General features: G+C 45.6%; 1 protein-coding gene across 2 annotated transcripts; it reads right to left on the reverse strand.

Annotated features, from left to right (window-relative positions):
- Positions 1 to 2,715: 2,715 nt before the first annotated feature.
- On the reverse strand, positions 2,716 to 12,386 carry TGIF1 (TGFB induced factor homeobox 1). 2 transcript variants are annotated; one of them, XM_036378812.2, is made up of 3 exons: positions 11,919 to 12,386; positions 5,090 to 5,316; positions 2,716 to 3,772 (listed from the first exon to the last, which is right to left on the reverse strand). In XM_036378812.2, the coding sequence occupies exons 1-3, from the start codon at positions 11,932 to 11,934 to the stop codon at positions 3,206 to 3,208; spliced, it is 810 nt and encodes a 269-aa protein (XP_036234705.1). In that variant the 5' UTR covers positions 11,935 to 12,386; the 3' UTR covers positions 2,716 to 3,205. The 2 variants fall into 2 exon arrangements, with proteins under 2 accessions (XP_036234705.1, XP_036234706.1); XM_036378813.2 differs by lacking the exon at positions 11,919 to 12,386 and adding an exon at positions 10,103 to 11,088.
- Positions 12,387 to 14,016: the final 1,630 nt, after the last annotated feature.

Below are 14,016 nucleotides of genomic sequence, written 5' to 3' on the forward strand. Positions count from 1 at the left end.
GCCCTGGCTGGCCACACAGTCTCCAGTAACACACGGCAATGCCTTCCCTTCAGCTTCAGAGTGGCCTAAGCGTGTGTTTTCAGCCAGAGGCTGGGTTTGGACAAAACTGCTGTGCATTTAGTTTATCACTGCTGCAAGAACAGCAAAACCACCCATGTTGTCTCATTGCTTCTTTATATTTTTCTTTTCCGTGGTAAAAACTTTCTTTTGCGTGGTAAAGTAAGTTTCACAAATAACTTTTTGTTTGCTCTACCAGGGATCTGTGGCCAGCACTTGAAGCCTTTGGTTTGTTACTTGGACTCCTGCTCAGTTCAGGATCCTAGCTCCACCCAATGCCCTACATATACCTACCTACCTGTGATAACTTTAGATAAAGTTACTCCAGGTTTATGCTCAGAAAGAATAGGTTTAGGTAAACTTCAATAGCCAGCACCAAAACTATCAGTGCTAGATTACAGGAGAGCAGAAACTCCCTTTTGATACATTTTAGTGGGCACTCAATATGAGTCATTTTCTTCTCCTAAGTTAAATAACACCTCAGGCTAGGGAAAATCTTTTACATGGTGCGGTGTCAGGTGCTACTCAGCCACAGCCATATGACTTATGACTACAGCCAAACTTCTAGGTGTAAGCTTAACATAAGCCATAATTAAAGAAGTACATAACTAGCCTCAATCAAAATTGGTCACCAGTGAAGTTCCCAGTGTAAGTCAGTCAGCAAAATGGAAATGCAGTGCTCATCACATGAGCAGGACTTTGGTGGTCATTTACACTAATACCACTTTGTATAACAGTAAATGAAAATAGCAGAGAGACCACAGGCTTTTACTTTCAATGAAAACTGTTAACCTGAATGGCAACAGCTTTCTTCCTCATTCTATTTTCATTTTCAGTACTGCAGCTGCTATAGTGAAATTACAGAACTGGTCAGCTCAACCAGCAAAGTTTTCTTCTTTTTAAACTTGCTGACATTTTTTATTTTAAAGGGCAAAGTAATGAAGAATAAAGATCTCTGAAGATGCCCTTTAATGATCTGAGTGCCTCACAGCACACCAACATACTGCTTAAAAAAAAAAAAAAAAAAAAAAAGAGGAAAATGTTGAGCAATTAAAATAAACAATGCAAACATATTTGTGAGGCTGTTTTTCTTTCATTTGTGAAGCATGGGTGTAAGGAGTGAATAAAGTTCCTTCCTGCAAGAACAGGAAAGGACAAGGCATCTTCCAAACCTTTATCAAAGATGACACTCCACTTTTATCCCTTAAGATAAATCACCTATTCCATAAAACCATGTCTATTAACCAACTTCTCCCTCAACATGAGCCTCACAGTGACAAAAAAGTACACTTCTGTTTTACAATTAGTCATTAAAAAACCCAACCAAACAATACATACATAGGTATCCAAGGAAAAACAGCTCAGAAGTATCAAGTACAGTGTGTCCAGAAAGACACCTCACCAGGCTCTTCTGTACCCACCTGCAACGCCTTGAAGACAGAGTATACAGCCATCTCTATTTTCAAAATTATTTTCCAGCTTTATTTCCGATTTTTTAAAAAATAATTCTATATTCATACAGTACATTAGGATGACTGTGTTACCAAAGCAGTCATAAGTAAACCAGTGTTTACTGTTTGCCATTTTGATTTTAAACATTAAGATTCAAGAAAGGGACAAGTTCAGAAGAATTCCAAAGAGCACTCCAGAGAACAAGCAGAATATATCTGACACTAGAAAATTATAAAGGCCACAGCAAAACAGTATAGCAGTCATAATATTGTAGTCTTCTTTCTACTCATAATGATATCCTTAAATTCACCAACTCTCCTACTCCTCAAAGCCCTCCCCCAACCTCCCAAACAGACAACTGGTTTGTTTTTAAAGATTAGCCAGAACCAATTTTTTACCCTGGAGGTCTCTTATTTCATTGTTGCTGGAAGGATAAGGGTGGGCGACTGACATTCAAGTAAGTTGAAATGTGAGCTGCAAGTCTTCACCATTTTCAGTAATAAGTCATTTTGATAGCAAAGTCCTTTTCTGAAAGGTAGCTTAGATTCTGTGGGCAAAAATACACCCCAATACAACAGGGACCTCTTCTAAATCTTAGCCAACCACCGGTTAAAGTATCTCACAAAGACCTGGCTCCCAGAACTCAGATTTCAGTGCAATACAGCCTACTTTATTTCAGTCTACTAGAATTACTGAGTAAAAACCTTCTCATTGCTAGTCCAAGTAAGGCTAGAAGCCCTTGCCCTCCCCTATCAGAATTTGTCACCAGTCATGTCTAGGAGCTGCATCACAAAGATCTGCAAAGAACACTTGTCTCAGCCCCTCTTCTGGCCTCTTCCTTTTATCTTCAGATCTTCCCCATGAGCCATCACATTTCCCAGCCCTAAAATATTTCAAGGAACCAAGAGCTGCAACTCTTAGAGGGGCCCAAGGTTTCCCTCTGAAATTTAGTCAGAATTGCCTACATAGTTCCCTTTGACCTCTTAAAAAAATTTCAACCTGGGAGAACACAATCAGGTACTTCTGGCCCACTTTTCAGCATTCTTTTGAACATCTGATTAACAACAACTGCTAGTTTGGTTTATGGCTCTCTGAGCCAAACAATGTCAGTATGAGCTCAAAAATATTTCTCACTTCCATTTGTTTCAAGGGTAATTCATGTTTTCTGCAAAGGTTGTATTCAACAAAATACTCTGTATGCATCACTTTTAAAGAAAATATTTTATTATATTATGGGAAAAAAAGCATGATCATCCAAAGTTTGTATTGTTAAAAAAATTGAAAATTTAGACAGCGTGTCGGTATATTCCGTTCCACATGGGAATGATAAGAAGACTCTATATCATTACTAGATATTGCACAGTCTGAAAGAAACAAAACAAATCACATGATCTTGGGAAACATCTCACATTATGAAAAATCTACAAAGAAAACATTAAAAAAATCCCAACAAAACACACAATCCTTTCTTTCTACAGTAGCTTTAAGTTCGTAATTCTTGGAATGACCGTATTCCACTGAAGACCATCTCAGTGACAGGAAGCTTCATTTCAGCAATCCCCTTGTGCAAATAAGATTAATAAAAAAAATAATAATAACGCAGTGAAGTCTTTTGATATCGTGTGGGTTGCAATAACCACACTGCTGTTAGATCCCTGCCTGGTAAAACAAAACGGGGAAAGAGAAGGAAGGGGATTTAGGCCATAAGTTTTGCCTGCAACTCCATCTCTGCCGCCCTTTTGAGTGCAACATCCACCAGAAGCTGAAATCCACTAAAATCCTGGTTAAGGTCTGGTGGTGTTGGAGGAGGAGTGTTGAAGAGCCCACTCTGTGTGTTTGCACCAGGTCCCAGTTTGGATGCGTCCTCGTGGCAGGAGAGGGGGCTATCTGTGAAGCCGCCAGCCGGGGGCTGCTGCAGGTCCGTGGTCTGGCCTACATCAGCCGGCTGGCAAAAGTGGAAAGGGGCATCTTTCAACGCAGTCACAGTCGTGTGGCAAATCACCGACGGCCGAGCCAGGACCGATCCCGGGGAAGCCGGCTTGGAAGAGGACACAGTTTTGCCGAGAGGCGCAGCGGCGGGAAGGAAGGCAGTCTCATCCAGCAGGGGAATGTAGTTCTTTGTGCTGATGGCAGACTCCACCAGGCCGCCCTCGGGAAGCTTGGTCCCTCGCCGCGAGATAGTGAACTGATTTGGGTCTTTGCCATCCTTCCTCAGCATGTCAGGTAACAGCCTGCGGCGTGCATTGATAAACCAGTTGCAGACCTGGGAATATAATGACATCTTAATTTCTACCTTCATTCATTCCCAACTATGTGCCACTAGAGCGGACAGTTAGATTAATGAATCCCTCCAAGCAGTTTCCTTCACTGCACAACAAAATAGAGACCTACTGACAAGTTCTGACATGCTGGGCAAAGGCCCTTCCCTTGTCCCGGTGCTACCAACTCCCTGCTTCTGTTACAGAAAGCCCCGGGACATCTGAAGTCCAAACTAGGGGTTTAGCTTTTAACTCTGTGCACACACATTAACCTATTGGCTATTGTTCCCTAGCTTAGGTTAATTAACAACAGGAAAACCTTTTCTCTCTGAAGAGAGCCACTCCTCCCACAAATAGTTACTGATTTTCCTTGTTCAACTGACTGTGTCGACAGACATAACATAAATTACCTCACTTAAGTTTGTCCTTGTTTAAATATCAACCAGTTTCCTGGGCAATACAGGATAGTTTATAGTTTAACGTCTTTTTTCTCTTTACTACATAAAGGAAGTCTTCTTTATAATGTTGCATTAAGAAAATTTTAGTCTATGGCCAATTATGAACTTTGCACTAATGAATTAATATGGAAAATTTAAGTCCAGGACTCAACAGGAGTGCTCTCTATTTAGCAGCTCCCAAAACCAAACCCAAGTTCTTATACACCCACTTTCCCACAACATGGGATGCAGCAATGGGCAAAAGCTATTCGACCCAAGACGATCACAGAAGATAAGAATGATGCATCCAAGGGACCTCTGAGATGCCAGTGGCATCCCAGGATGAGAATCCAAAATAAACATACAAACGCCTCATCCACACCTGCACTAACAACCCTGAGTAGCTCCATCCCATATAGGTTGTTCCACTGATTTTAATGGCAGTGATCATACACATAATTATATATGTCCATGTTCTACTGGAATGAGCCTCAAGTTGCTATTTTAGAAGTGAAGAGTTATATGCTAAGCTGCACATCTATCACCATAAAGCCTCTGTTGACAAATAAATACCTTCTTCTCACAATAAATTACCTTGTACAGACACTTTATGTCTTTTGGGGCACAATTCTGCAAAAAATTAGCATGCATGCTCCAATTCATGACTGTCTGTTCTCCCACAAAAATAATTTTATTCCCAATAAACAAAGATCATCGTAACACATAATCAGTCTCTATCTCTCCTTATGAGTGCCATCAGCAGGAGAGTAGCAATAAAAAAGGAAATCTCACATGCACTGTAAACATTTGTATCCGTGACTAGAACACAGGTGAATTAAAACAGAAAACACCTCCTTTAGAAGGCAGAACTACTTTTTTAAATACCTGTAGTGTGGAAAGGTGTGTTTGTCGGGATAACAGCGCTTTTTCTTGCTCTGAAGGATAAGCATTGTATCGGTGCTCATAGAGCCAGTCCCGAAGAATCTGCACAGATTCCTTGGGCAGGTTGCCACGTCTCCGCCGTTTGCCTGAGCCAGCAGATGAGGAAAGATCCAGTGGGACATCCATAGTGTCATCATCCTCCGTTTCACTGCCTGATATTGCAACTACACCTACAATTGTAAGACAAGAACAATCAGCCTCCTAAATCCGTTAACTGCTTGGCTCCAGCACTGTATGGCACAGACATTTTATATCACATGAACTGTATTTACTGTTACAGCCCCTTGCACGGGAGATTCCTCCTGCAGCGTTTACTTGACATGCTGTAGCTCTTCTGTCAGCTGAACAAAAAAGTAGCACTGATGATCCCTTTCTAAAGGAATTCTTCTCTGCAAACCTTCATTTTCTTGTTCCCCTGGCAACCTTTTATCTGCTGAACGTTATCAGATAGTTTGTATCGAATGAGAATATTGTCCAAGTTTGCTGGTTGTGGTATGCATCCAGCACTTTTTTTCAAGGATAACTAGCCAGTGGCTGAGCAAAAGGTCAACAAGGAAGAACTTAAAACACCCCAACTCAAGTAATAGGTTATTTAATTATTTCTTAACATCCTGATGCTTGTCTCTTGGGAGGGATAGGTTGTAGAGTTTACAAATGAATAATTACATCTATTGAGAAAAGTTAATGGAAGAAGAAAAAAATAAAGGGAAAAATTGTGTTTCTCACCACCCATAAGGAGATTTTCACTTATGAAGAAAAAAAGTGCAGAAGAAGGGAAGAACCAAGTGCCTCAGAGTTCACCAGTTTATCAGGAAATGGACTCTCATTGTATTCTGTATCAAAGAACCATGATCGTTAAGAGGTACCAGTTTTTATCCTGACTATTTTTTCAACTTTGTGGTTTTCATCTCATATTTTTATCCCTGGAAACGTGTGTTCTGTGCTATGCTTACTATAAGGGCTCCAAACTTAGCAGTTAACTGCATACCTTCCCCCTCCAACACAAAGGAAGGAACAGATTTCACAATCTGACTATCCCTTTATATATGTACACCACACTACTAGTAACATGAAGCTATGGAATGTAAATCAAACAAACGAGCAAGTATTCAACAGTTAGGAAGGCTACAATTTTACTCCTTTGGTAGGATGCAAGAGTCACTAGTTCCATAAAACACAAAGAAAACCATGCTTTAAACTCACCAGAAATTTTAGGAATCTTACAAACCATATACAACTCCAAATAAGATACTACCCACATTCAACTAGTACAAATTAATACTCATTTCAAGTGAACTCACACTGGCTTTCAGAAGCAGTTTCAGAAACTATAGAAGGAAAACAAGCCCTTAATCTTTTTGTCTTTTGAACTTAGACTGGGGGGGGTTGATGGAAGAAATCTCCTCACTTGTAACACCAAAACTAAAAACCTTAGTAGTAAAGCCAACTAAATGTCAAAAGTAAAATTTTCTGTGCGAAATCACCCATAATTAAAAAATTCTATTCAAGGAAATTAAGTGAGCCCTAAACAGCAAGAAGTAAACCTGTGACAATATTAAACTATATAAAACTATGTTATATCCATAAGTAAAGGCACTTACAGAAGTGAGAAGCAAGAAGGAAGTAATGCCCTTTAAAAAAACCAACGAGCCAGCCACCAAAACCCCCACTACCACACAAAGAAAGATAGAAGGTATGTATGAACAAGTTTTCATTAATACTTGGGAGGAGAGTAGGGAGAGAAACAGAGAAGGACCTTTCCTCACTCTTCCAAACTTCAGCCGAAGCTGACACAGTAAATTATCTTTCCTTCCTCTATTTATGAATAGCTCCAACATCCTTAAATTTAGTTTAAGTTGTCCAATTTGAAATGCAGTTTTGATATGCAAGCATTCCCAACAGGATGATCAATGCACAATCTGTCTGGCATAGTTACTTCAGTAACTTACTTGGTCTTGTTTTCATTCTCCCAACTGCTGATTTATGTAATTGACAAACACCAAACTGACATACCAAATTTTTCATCTGATGATTAGCTACATAAATTATCCAGTCATGGAATAGGAACAATAGGACAATGTTTAAAAAACCAACACAAGATAAAACTCCGAATTATGTAAACAGTTTCTTAATTCGTGTAGAAAGTATGTCAAAAGTTTGCCTTACAATGATTCCAAGCAAACCACTTTGTCATAGCTTCATGGAAAGTGCTGTCATGCTTGCAACCTGACCTGAGAACATGCCTTGCACCATGGGCTCCTGGAGCCATGAGGAGCACTTCTGGGAACAAAGATCCTGCAGAGACAACAGGACAGCTCTGCAAAGCAGCTCAGCCCTTTTAAATTGAATTTAAAAACTAGCTAAAACTAGCCCATGCTATTCAGACAATATTTTGAAGTGTGCTTTTCTTGTTTGTCAGGAACCAGAACTGTTGCAGCACTTCACAGGGCTGGGTTTTTTGTTTGTTTTTAAATATAATAGGCAGCAAGGCAAGACCTTGGAAAAGAGGGAGAGGCAAACAGCAAGGGCTGGAAACAAAAGGGAAGGAGAAACTACTATGAAAAAGTTAGATGTCTAATGGTCTGCAAGCACTAAGTACATGGCATAACAAAAAGTACTCCAGGTACACACCACACAATCTGAAGTGACCTTTCCAGGATCTACCACACAACTAAAAGACTCCATGGACTCCATCTCTCCGAATTTCAGAAAACTGATTTAACAGCAAAACCTCTCCTAGACCTGTTGCTTTTCCTTTAGCTGAAAAAAAAAAGAAGTGATAAGATACTGTGTGCAAGCCAGCAGTATAAAAACGTTTCTCCCTTTCCAAATAAGATTTTTGCTAAAGTAAAAGTTGTCATCTGACTAACCGTAACCTACCTAGCAAGAAATGAGTCACCAGCAGAGCCAGCCCTTTGACCTGCTGGCTGAGTGTGTCATATTAATTGACACAGTAAGTTAGTGACACAAAGCAGGTTTTGGTTAAGCAGGAAACCCAGTGTAGTACAGACTTCTGCTCATTTAAATGAGCTCATTTAAATAGCTGATCAGCTCTCTGAACTCGTGGCAGATCTCTCAGGCGCAGGACAGAGCTAGCAGCAACAGGAAGTCATGGCTAGAAATCTCGCACTACCCCAGCTAATATTTTTTACTAGAGCAGGAGCCACACTGTGGCTGTCAAGGCTCTGTTTTCATTAAAGCATTCCTGCTGATTACAACCCAGCTTTGTTTTTCTGTCTTGTTAGTAATCAGCCTATTCGCTGCTGGTTTCCTGTTTTAACAGGGCCCAGCTGAAAAGGGTCCTGGCCACGCTCCATGACTGGACCATTGGCTTACTGTTATTTACACCCAGAATAAAGGCCTGTGGACACGATGAGTAGCCCCAGCTGACCTACTAATTTATTTTGTATTAAAAGCAGGCTAGGGCCAGGCTATTTTATGTCTCCTCCTAAATACATTTAATCCAAACAAAAAAAACCCTTGTTTTTACAGAACTAAAATTAAAGCAGCACAAGTTCATTTGCAGAGAAGTCTGAGAAACAACATAAAATCCCATTCCTTCACTTCCTCATCACCACTTAAAAGAGTAGTCTATGCTCTTAATGATCTAAGGACTACATGATCAGCATCCCTTCTTTATAAATTACTTTATCCTCCTGGCTTCCCAGCTGAAGTCATATGCATGATTGAATGCACTGTTGCATTGTATCACAGCCTAAAGACTTCACAGGTCCTCCCCGTAATCAGCTCAGGGAAGATTACACCTAGGATCTGGAGTCCGGGCTCAACACCCAAACGTTAGTTAACAGCTTGAAACAACTTGAGTAAAAGTACAGTGATGACTAAAGCTGATTTCAAAACAAACCACTGCCACTTAAAAAGGTATGCTGAAATACTTTGAGGGGGAGGACAAAGTATTTAGAGAGGCTGAGGCAAATGAAATGGAAGTTAAGCAAACGAAAAATTTAGGCTATGAGGGGAAAAAAAGGCACCACAAAAAAACAACTATCCCATTGTGTCGAGGAAGAGCTTCACAGAGGAAGTGGCAGAAGCCAATTGTTATTCAAAAGAGGACAAAGTATACCGCAAGGAACAATCTCTGCCCTCCAGAGAGGGGATGGACAAAAATCACCTTAAAGAAAACCTCCCGCCCCTTAGGGCTCTCTGAATTTCTTCAGTGAGATTTTTTTATGAGCGCTGATAAACAGAACCAGTTCCTATCCAAGCCCCCGATCCTGTTGTAACCAAGTTCAGTAAGATTCTTCACATGTATTAACTTGAGCACATGCCTGTGCCTTTTCGAGACTGTGTTCTAAATCAGCTAATTAACAAGGCAAGTAGGTTCCGTGTGACTGCTACCACGTTCTTATTTGTAAATTAAACTATCCATAGAAAAGTCCTGTGCTTTAAATCCACAGTCTGCTAGTTAAAAAAAAAAAAAAAAAACCCAAAACTAGCCATCAACAAAAACACTGCATGACACGCTTAAAAATTTTAAACTCAACACACATACCAAAAAACCCGCCTAAAATGCAATGCAAATTTAAAAATCAACAACAAAAGTACATTATTTAAAATTATTCATAAGTAGCAAAAAAAACGACAAGGATACAGAAAGGAATTTCCACAGTAGAAGAAAAAAAACACCACCTCTTTCCTCTGAATGAGGTTTCATAATTGAGGAACCAGCCTATTTGTTTTCCTCTGTAATTTACAGCTTGCACTCTATTACTTGTAAAGCAACTAGACTTGGCTGTACTATACTTTTTTTTTTCCTCTAAACGGGATTTTTCTAGGAGTGCAAGCAAGAAATCTGTAACAAAGTCACTCTTTGAAACTTCTTGAATGAGCTTCCAATGCCGGGAGGTCACAAATAAGTACAAGCCCAACCTTTATTAAAACAAAGGCACCCTAGCCCTAACATCTTTTTAAAAGTTTCCGCCTTTGTATCCTCACCTTTTAATTTGTGCCACGCAAACCCCAGGCCCATGGCCCCTCTCAAAAGTTCTCCCTCCCGCCTGTCACCTTTCATTGTTTCCATTGTTTCAGCCCAGGATTTGCAATCCTCAAATCAGAGCTTACACACACACGCACACACACTCTTACATACAAAGCCCTACACATGCATACCTAGAAACTACGTCAGCGTTTTCCACACGCATTTATTTCGGGGGTGGCAAGAACAACAGTTGAAAGTGCAGGGAGTTTGGTATTTCACCAACCAGCAGCTGCCCTCGGGGAGAGAAGTCTGAACAATGGAAGCAACAGCAGACAGGAAACCAGCTCACCACTGCTGTGCAAAGAGGCAGCATAGGAATGTCCTAAAAATAACTGGGCTAAATTAATTCAGCGAAACTATAAAAGAGGGGGGGGAAACAAACCACAAACTGCTTCCAACAGGGTGAAGAATCTCGACCTACCTAAGAAACATTTAAAAGCCAGCGCTGCCGCTGTCTCTGGGCGCAGGGGGCTGAGCTGGGATCAAGCCCCACTCCGCTCCCGCGGGACGCTGCGCTCCTCAGCACCACCCTGCCTGCTGCTCTTTAAACTTCGCCTTTGTGGCTCAGCTCCCTTTGTGTGCGCTCCTCTTAGCCGAGCGGCATGTCCAAAAAAAACTTCTGACGAGGGCTACAAACCATATTAGTACACACCATGTCTCGAGCAGCCCAATGATTTCACGAACTACATATGCATTAATTGCTCCAAGGGTACTAACAATGAGCGGCTGCTTTACTACGGAGCCGCAGGAATGCATAGTAGGGGGAAAAACAGCACAACTCTGGAGTACTGAACATGCGCACTGCTCCCCTCCTAACCCTCCACTTCGGAGCATTTAATGGTCTTTGAATGCAAAACACCCTTCAGCCACACCGCCGACTGGCAAATCGCAACTGAACAGACACTGCTTTGCTAGGAACTTCTTCCCAGCCAAGCGCAGGAGCGCTGGATCCGAAAGCACGTTCCGCGTCTTTGTGGCCAAGCGCTAATTTAAGGGCACTTAAAGCACCACGAGTGCGATGAGTAACGATCCTCTAACTGTTAAGTTTGTCTCTTTGGAAGTGGACACAAAGAAAACTCAAACAGCCTTATGGTTATGGGGCGGGGGAGGGGGGGGGGGAGAGGGAAGTCTTCCTCCTTTTAACCCTGCGTCAAAACTTTTGTACTTTGTGTTTCGTCCCCCTGTTTAAAGTGATAAAAGGGATAGAAAAGGCTTCAACTTTCAGCAAAACAAGGCGGTCGAGGGCGCGGAAGGGTTTGAAACCCTGCCGCCGATGTCCCCCCCATGCCTCATGCCCCACGCTGCCGTCCCCGCGAACAAAGAGTTGCCGGACGGCCCCGCTTCCCTCGCCCCAAGTTGGGAAAACCACCCGCACCCTCGTGTCCCTCGCGGGGACGATGGGGCTCGGTGCGGGAAAGCGTTCAAAAGTGTTTTACGGGAGGGCAGAGGGAAGAAACTCCACAGAGGGGGCGAGAACAAAAGTTGGCGGAGGACACGAGGCGAACGGCTGGACATGTTTTTGACAGGGAGCCAGCGGCGCAGAGAGGCGGCCGCCTCCAAACAACAGCCCCGCATGTTTTGTCTGGGAGCGGAGCATCCACTGCAATCCTCCACGGGATACAGGCCAGGGGGCGGGGGGGGGGGGACATGGGGGACAAAAGGCCGAGAAGGCAAAGGGACACCGGCTGGCTTAGCGACAGCCCCCCTTCCCCTTTCCACCCCGGCTAGGGGCGCGGGGCACCCCGCTTTGTCCCGGCACCCCGTCACAACTACCTTTTTTACTTTTCATCTTGATCGCGAGGACCGAGCCGATCGTCGGACACCCCAAGCACCGACCCAAGTTTCTCTCCCTTCGCCGGACGCTGCTTTCCCCCTTTAAGCTCAGCGAGGAGGAGAAGGTCGATGAAGAAAGAAGAAACACCGCCGCGGAGCCAGGCGCCCGGTCACCGGCCGCGCTGCTGTCAGCGGGAGCCGCAGGGCTCTGCCTCCCCCGGGGGCTTTCTAGTGCGGCCGGGGTGGGCTTCCCTCCCCCCTTCCCTTTGTTCCCTTCTGCTGGCGATTGGCCCCGGCCTGTTAAAGTGAGGAAAGGCACGGGAGAGAAAGGTACACAGCGCCCGCCCTCCCCCACCTCCCCGCAGTGAGTACGGGAGAGTAACCGTGCGCTGCACTGGCACTCGCGGCGGCGGCGGCTGCCTCCTCCTCCTCCTCCTCTCTCCTCCCTCCCCTCCTGTCTGACAGAGCCTCAACACCCGGGAGGGGAGGGACCGGCCGGAACGGGGGGGTGTCCGCCTGTACCCGCTCGCTCATGCACACACAACAGCAGCGGCGGGGGGAGCTCTCCGTGCCTCCCGCTCCCTCGCCTTTCTTCCAAGCAGACGTTTGATCATTAAACTGGAAGGAGGAGAAGGAAGAGGCGGGGGTGGGGGGGAGATTTTGACAGCTGCCCTTGACTAGCCTCCTCCTGTTGCTGCCGGACGAACCACCCACTCCTTCGCGTGAATAGAGAAGAAAGGAGAGTGCGTACGGCAGGGGAAGGAAAGGAGCCCTCCAAAGACCGGCGCCCCCCTCCCGACTGCCGAACGGCCCGGTCGACGGGGGCTGCTCCCCCCGATCCCCTGCGGTGCCGAAGGAGCCCCGCCTGGCCACACACACCCCCACCCACCCCCGCGGGGAAGGCGAGCCCCGTTTCTGCGGTTATTTTTACATCAGTTCGTAAAAGGTTGTTTTTCTTCCCCTCGACTCCCCCCTTCCCCAGCCCGGTAGGTTTTGCTGCGGCACATGATCGCAGCTGTAAAAGAGAGGTCTCACAGCTTGACTCATCGCTGTCGGGCGAGCACGCTCTGCAGCAGCAACAGTTTCTTTTCCTCCGGGATGGGAAACGTGACACCCGCCTGCATCTCGCTCCAGCTTCCCTGGCGAAGGGGAGAGCTCTCCCCGGGCACAGGCGGCCTTGGCGGCGGGTCCTGGCTCTCCCCTCGCCGCCCCCCTGACAAAATCAGGTTTAAAAAAAAAAAAAAAAAATCTGCTGAACGCCCAGCCGCGGTCTGAAGTGTCACCACGGGCGAAGGTTAGGGAAGGAAGCCGCCTGGCCGCGGAGCAGGCGTGCACTTATTCCACGGGAGCGTGTCCGTGTCACTCCCGCACCGGCACGTGCGGGGCTGTTCCCGGCCGGGCGGGCGCGGGGGGTGAGCAGCAGGCGCCTGGAACGGCTGATGAAATAATGGATTCCTACGGCAGAGCGGGGATCATTCCCTCCCCACCACCCTGCACCCCCCCGGCGGCGCGGGAGTCCGCGCAAATCCGCATTCGCTGCACAAGGGAAGCAACAGCGTTTTAGCAGGAAGCCCTCCCCAAGTACCTTGTAACTATTTTTATGTGGCGTAATTACAGCGGGAGATAAAACAGCTGTTGTATGGCGAACGGGGGATGTGTGAGGGGGGAGGGCAGCTGGTGAGTCACGTCACTTAGCCAAGGACTCGGTGTCGGCGGCTCTGCAGGGCCGGAGGTTCGCTCCGGCATGGGGGGTGACCCTTGTGCTGGCGGCTGCTGGGCGGCATGTCCGGCTGTAGGTCAGCGAGGCACGGCACACTGACTGACTGACTGACACACTGACTGACTGACTGACTGACTGACGGCGCCGCGCCAGGCGGGAGCTTGTGCGGAGCGATCCGAGGTCCCGCCGGCGGCAGCGCGATCCGGGCCATTGCCCGCCGACCGAGCGCCCTCCGCCCGCCCTTCCCGCCGCTTTCCCGCCGTGTCGCCCCCGGCTTTGTCCAGGGGGTGCCAGTGCCACTCGGTGCTGCCGCCCGGTGCGGTGCCAGCCCGGCAGGATGAGGCTCGCTCGGGGCCGGTGTTGTCACCCGAGCCGTGT

Source organism: Molothrus ater, chromosome 1 (assembly GCF_012460135.2).
Source record: "Molothrus ater isolate BHLD 08-10-18 breed brown headed cowbird chromosome 1, BPBGC_Mater_1.1, whole genome shotgun sequence".
NCBI lineage: Eukaryota > Metazoa > Chordata > Aves > Passeriformes > Icteridae > Molothrus > Molothrus ater.